The sequence below is a fragment of the Rissa tridactyla genome, chromosome 6, assembly GCF_028500815.1.
Source record: "Rissa tridactyla isolate bRisTri1 chromosome 6, bRisTri1.patW.cur.20221130, whole genome shotgun sequence".
NCBI classification, from domain to species: domain Eukaryota; kingdom Metazoa; phylum Chordata; class Aves; order Charadriiformes; family Laridae; genus Rissa; species Rissa tridactyla.
The window spans coordinates 28778899-28784898 of NC_071471.1; the positions used below are offsets into that span (position 1 = coordinate 28778899).

Consider the following 6000-nt stretch of genomic DNA (forward strand, 5'->3'; position numbering starts at 1 on the left):
TCCCTCTTCTCTTGCCTCCTCTCACCGTTCCTTCTCATTTCCACCCCCCGCAGCTCTCCATCTTGCTTCCCTGCAGTAAGGAACAAGCAGAGCTGTGCAGATCTGAGTCCTCAGATGTTGCCTTTTCTCCCCAGCCTTTCTTTTCCTCCTCTCACCTGTGAACACCACCTGGAGTGGGGTTGGGGCAGGCTCCCCACCATGATGGACCCCACAGAGCATGGCATTTCCATCTCATCCACCCCTTCTCCTTCCCCCTTCCTCCACATGGTCCTGCCTAGGCCAGCAGGAGAGGAGGAATGACCTGAGCCACCCCATCCACGCTGACAACTGCCTTTTGGACCCTGAGGCCAACGAGTGCTGGAAAGAACCTCCTGCCTACACATTTCGGGATTACAGGTAGGCAAAAAGGGGGGTTGTCCCCGTGGGTACCTGGGGACCCTCCCCAAGGGTCCTTCCTGCTTCACCGACCTGAAGCTGATACATCCCAGCCATGGCAGAAGTGAGATCCAGCACGTAGCTTCTGGTGGCAGCAAACATTGTGGTTAAGCTTCAAGCAAGAGTTTAACTGTAATGGCTCTGTGATATTTTAGGGTCAGGAGATCCCAGCTGTGGCCCACAGGGCTGTGCCTCTGTCACAGGTGCAGAACGGGAGGGTGAGAGCCAGTGGGACCCAGGGGTCATTTTGCGAATTGTTCCCCAGCCAAGGAGACATCTGCTGGTTCTCAGCTGTAGCTCCAAAATGGGGGCAGTTTGGATGGCCCTGACCCAGGACAGCAGAACCTCCCCTGCCTGGCAGCTCCCTCACCTGAATCTCAGTGGAGCGATGCAGGATCTGCCCTGGAGGCGGGAGTCAGCCCCAAGCCCTCCCTGCTGCTCCCCTCACAGGGGTCTCCCGCTTCTTCCCCCAGTGCCCTCCTGTACATGAATGCAGATTTTGAAGGAGGCGAGTTCATTTTCACCGAGATGGATGCCAAAACTGTGACGGTAAGTCAGGGCCGTGAACCAAATGCCATTCCTCAGCAGCCTGTGCCGGCCTCTGAGCTTCCCCAGGCAGCCTGTGGCTCCTACCTTGCAAAAAGCCCCTACAAAATCCTGCTGGCAGAGGTGCACAGACCTTCTGTGCCCTGCCCAGAGGCTGTGCTGAGCAGGAAATCTGCAGATCAGAGGGATGGCTGAGTCCTTCTTGCCTGGAGGACCGCTGAGCTCCCACTCCATCTCGTGGCCGAACATGAAGAAATGCTTCTGTACATATGCTGTGTCTGGCCCAGAGCAGGCCACGGTGGTGGCCATCAGTCCCTGAGAGGGATGGGACTCCGGCACAAGCCCTCACCTCTGCATGAGGCCGTTTAGGAGGCTTGGCACATGGTTGGACAGAATATTTTGTCACCATTCTGGGACTCTGAAGCCCAGTAGATGCTGGAGGGTAGATTGCATCTACCTAAGACCAGTACCACAGGGTTGACTTGGTTCGCACTTCTGCCCCTGAGTTCTGCAGGATACCTGTTGTGGACTCAGCAGACAGAAGAAAGGCGTTTCACAGTCCATGCCAGGGTTAGCCTTATCCTCCCTGGAGCTATGCCATGGCCCTGTTTTGCTGTAGTTGGTCACCTGCAGGCTTTGCAAGGACTCCATGCCACCATCTCCTTTCTACATGATGGCTGTGCAGCAGGACCAAGCCTCACACCTCCCTTTTTACCCCACACATTTTTACAGCCTTGCCCAGAGCTCTGCACATCCTCCAGAGCTGCTCACTGGGTCCTGGGGTGATGCAGAGAGATGCCCATTAAGATCCCAGGCCCTGGACTACGACAAGCTGAGATGTGGCCAGTGCATGCAGCTGTGCTGCTCCTTGCCACCCAGGTGTTGACTGTTTTCCCACAGGCCTCCATCAAGCCCAAGTGCGGGAGAATGATCAGCTTCTCGTCGGGTGGTGAGAACCCCCATGGGGTGAAGGCGGTTACCAAAGGCCAGCGGTGCGCTGTGGCGCTCTGGTTCACCTTGGACCCGCTTTACAGAGAGCTGGTGAGTCCCTCCATCATGATGTGAGAAGAGCTGGAGGGTACCCAGCAACCTGAAAAAAACTGGACCATCTTCAGCCTCTGGTCCCAGCACAACTATTTTCATCACATCCTCCCGGTGGCAGCATTCCCATCCACTGCACCATGGGGACATGAACTGGTGGCCCTGGGACTCACCGGTTTTCTCTGATGGCCGTGCTTCTGGGCACCCATCACCCTGGTCCCATGGGGTGTGGGGCCTGGCTGGGGTGCTGAGTAGGATGTGGGAGGGCTCTGCACAGGGCTGGGCTGGCCATTTCTGACACCTAGTGGCAATAACCTGGTGAACGGGGAAGTTCTCCACAGCCGTCCACAGCTCAGAGGCCAGTGATGCATGGCTGCTGCCGGGTCCTCAAAAGCAGTTTTGCAGCCTGAAATCCATGGTCCTGGGCACCCGGATACCTCGGGAGATCTGGGCTGTGGTGCCTTTCAACAGGCAACCTCCAAATTCTGTTTGAAAAGCCGGCTGTACCAGCCCCTGTCTCCCTTTGGTAGCTATTCTGGTCTATAAGAGTAAAAAATAAAAGACCAAGCAGAACTAAACACATGGAAAGATCAAAACCTTGTGCCTTTGCCTTGTGAAGCAGATGGGCTGCAAGGTTTTAGGAGAAGCTTATTTTCAGACATGCGTTTTGCTGTCGCTCTGCTTTTTGGCGTGAGCTGGAATTTCCTCCGTGGAAAGAGCTCAGCCCTGCCCAGGGGGCTGGACAGCCACGTCTAGCGGAGGGGACAGGAGAAGGGTACACTGTGGCAGTGGCTGCTGGTGAAGCGTGATAAGGGAACAGCAATACATCAGAGCTCTGCCCCAACCACTGCAGCCCCTGGAGGGAGGAGGGAATTAGGTAATGAGGTGCAAAGTGATTTGATTAATTTTGCCCAGCAAATCCCCAGCTCAAACCCAGGCTTTCCCCTGTCCTCTCAGCTACACTGCTGGTCCCTGGAGGAGCTGCTTGCTGTGGGTGCTCCCAGCGGGGCCGTGCTGAATAAGCTGAGAGCAGATGCTGAAGCTCAGCTGTTAATGGTTTCTTCCCGTCCCTTCTTGCAGGAGCGAATCCAGGCAGATGAAGTGATCGCAATGTTGGACCAGGAGCATCTAGGACCCAGCGAAATGAACATCAACCCAAAGGATGAGCTATGAACTAGGCCAAAGACTTTTTCTATTAAATATTTATTTAATATTGTTAATCTTATTAGAACCTTTCTATTTTTGTACAGAGCTGCTGTATAAATTAACAGGTTAATATGGTTGTGGAGTGTCAGGAGGGCCTCTTCTGTGTTTAGCACAGCTCTTGCTGGGACCCCTCATCTCTGTGCCAGCATCTCTCTGCCTCTGGGATTCCCTGTCCTTCCCTAGCACTTCTCAGGACTTATTCAGGCCCACTGTACCCCCTTGGAGGACCCCTTTTTTTTCTTTCCTCAGCCACAAATAGCTGCTTCTCTTTAGCCTCTGCTAGAGAAATGTCTCAGGTGTGATAACAGACCGGTCTTCCTGCCTCTGCTAAGTGCTGGCTGAAGACCTGGACGGTGCTGCCCTGGGGGAAACTGGAGCACAAGTCAGTTATTTCCGTCTCAGAGCACTTCACCATTTGAAAAAGCAAAACCCAGGTCCTAGCAAAATGTACGTCTCTCTGTAGCCATGCAAAGCTGGCATTTGGGCATTAATTCGAGCAGAGCTTCCCCAGCTGCTGGGCAGGGGTATGAACTGTGCACAGGCAAAAAGGGGCTTGATTTGCAGCTGACTCTGGTGAAATAGGGCCTGTCACTCATTTTCAGTCCCTGCTCTTGCTAATGGCCTGGGATGCATGGAATAAACTGCTTCACACTGCATCCTTTGAGCTTCCAGCCTAGTGCTGCTGCTGGTAAAACCCAAGGCTGGAAATCATCCTTTCCATGTCCATGTTGGAAGGCAGCTGAAAGGCTCAGGGATGTTACAGTGTTGGATGATCATAGTGCAGCTTTGTACTGCGGATGCCCTGGCTGTATCCTCACATCCTGACGCTGCAGGAGCAGCAGATGCTCATGGTGTGGTGGCACCTATTTGCTCAGAGTATTTCTCACCCAGTCTGAGGGTGTTGCAGTGAAAGAAAATGCTGCTAATCACAAGAGATTTACTATGCCAGGAACTGCTGCTAAGCTAGTAAATCATCCCTCTCCCACCATTAAATCAACTCCCGTGTGTGGGATCAGAGCAGCCCCTACCTCAGTCAGAATGAACACTGAAGTCACAGAACTGCCCACATCCCAGACATAGGGACAGCTTTTATTTTGACCCAACAGCTGCTTCTGCTGCTAGAAAGCAGTTCCTAAAAGGCAGGTTGCAGCCATCTTTACTGTTGAATTTACTGGAAGGCTGCTGTCTCTCCAGAAAGCACTGCGGGGATCTTGGCTGGCGTTTGCATCCCTGAGCAGCTTTGCTCAGCTCCCTGCTGCACTGACACTTCCTCAGTCCCTTTCTGCTCCCCTCTGCCAGCTTTGGCATTTCCAGGCCTTAAAATCTGCAATAGGGAATTGTCTTTTCTCTCTGTTCACGCAGCTTTTGCCTTCCCAAATCTTCCAGGCTCAGCAGCACCCTCTTCTCATCCAGTCACTGGCTGCAAAGGCCCATAGACAGGGATGGTCCTTCTGTAGAGACCTCCTCAAAAGCTGGTCCTGGGCCAGATAAAGGGGAACTCAGTTCATATGGAAAAACAAATGCCCAGACTGTGAAGGGGGCACCATTACTACCTGGAAAATGATGGAAAGTTCATTTGCTGCAACTCCTTTAATGTGGAATCTGCAGGGGATAAAGCTCTGAGTGTTTCTGAGCTACCAATGTAGCGTGTTTCTTGGAGGTTATCTCATCTTCCTCATAGACTGATGAAAAGATTCATTGTGTTGGCTCCCCAAAGAACTGCCCACAGGTTTCTGCTTTCAGAGACTCATTCCTGCTTAAATGCCTCCCCAGTAAGTGCTTAACCGCCCCTTTTTAAAATAGCCAGAGGAAAAGCTGGAGGGAAGGAGAGGAGGGCAGCTGGAGAGCCAAAACGCCGATTTTGTTGTTCCCCATCTGCACCACGCTATTGCCTCTAAGGCTTGACTCCTACATGCTGCACCTTCAGCCTGAGTTTGTGCGGCCACCCCCCTGACAACTGCATCTGTCCCAGCGCATCCTGCAGAGCTGCCCTCTCCAAGCAGCTCGGTGCAGCCCCTGCCCTCCCAGGGGCTGTGGGGATCCCACCAGCTGGTCCTTCTGCCAAGAGGTTGGGAGGGGGGCCATCGCAGATGGTTGTTGGTTTGCTGCTGTGGTGGTTAGCCAGAGCTGTGTCTAAATCCGGGGGAAATAAACTAAACACAACATCTGGGCCTGTCTTTGTCTTTCTTTAGCCAATATTAGAAGGGGAGACTGGAGGGGTATATGGTTTGTCTCATGAGGGTGCTTCTCCCTGGGATTTCCTGCCCCAGTCCCTAGGGCGTATGGACACATCCCTCATGCTGGTGGAGCATCAGAGACATTGATGTGGACAGGATTAAGCGAAGTTGTGTGTGTGCATTTGCCTGCCTGTCCATCACCTTTGCTCTGCATCCAGCCACGTAGTAACTTACGCACCACTGGCACGCTTCAGGCAATTTGGAGAGCAGGAGGAAGGAGTCGCAGCCCCTGTGCGCTGCTGGGGTATGCAGCAGGCTGGGGAGCCAAGCGGGGCGATGGCTGGCTCCTGGTGAATGGCTTTGGTGGAGAACGGTGGAGCAGCTTCAGAAGGATGCGACATTTTGGGGACGCAATTGTAAACACAAACTCCAAACCCCCAAGAAGGGGAAAGACTCCGGGCTGCCTGGGCCGTGCTGCTCACCGTGCTGCTGTGCCGCCGAGACCTGCCTGTGGCCTGTGCCAGGCTGAAGCCAGGAAACAGGAATGCAGTGAGTCAAAGGCACTTTCCCTGTTTGTTTTTCCATCACTCTGCTC

General features: G+C 53.6%; 1 protein-coding gene across 4 annotated transcripts in view; it reads left to right on the forward strand.

Annotated features, from left to right (window-relative positions):
- P3H2 (prolyl 3-hydroxylase 2) overlaps positions 1-5629 on the forward strand; it is a 74529-nt gene extending 68900 nt beyond the window's left edge. For 3 of the 4 annotated variants that reach the window (XM_054205692.1, XM_054205693.1, XM_054205695.1), the window contains exons 12-15: positions 279-396; positions 909-984; positions 1882-2022; positions 3103-5627. In XM_054205692.1, coding sequence (XP_054061667.1) covers positions 279-396; positions 909-984; positions 1882-2022; positions 3103-3195 — 428 coding nt within the window. In that variant the 3' untranslated portion in view covers positions 3196-5627. Of the gene's footprint in view, positions 1-278; positions 397-908; positions 985-1881; positions 2023-3102 lie in introns of all 4 variants that reach the window. The other variant, XM_054205691.1, reaches the window with a different exon arrangement.
- Positions 5630-6000: the final 371 nt, after the last annotated feature.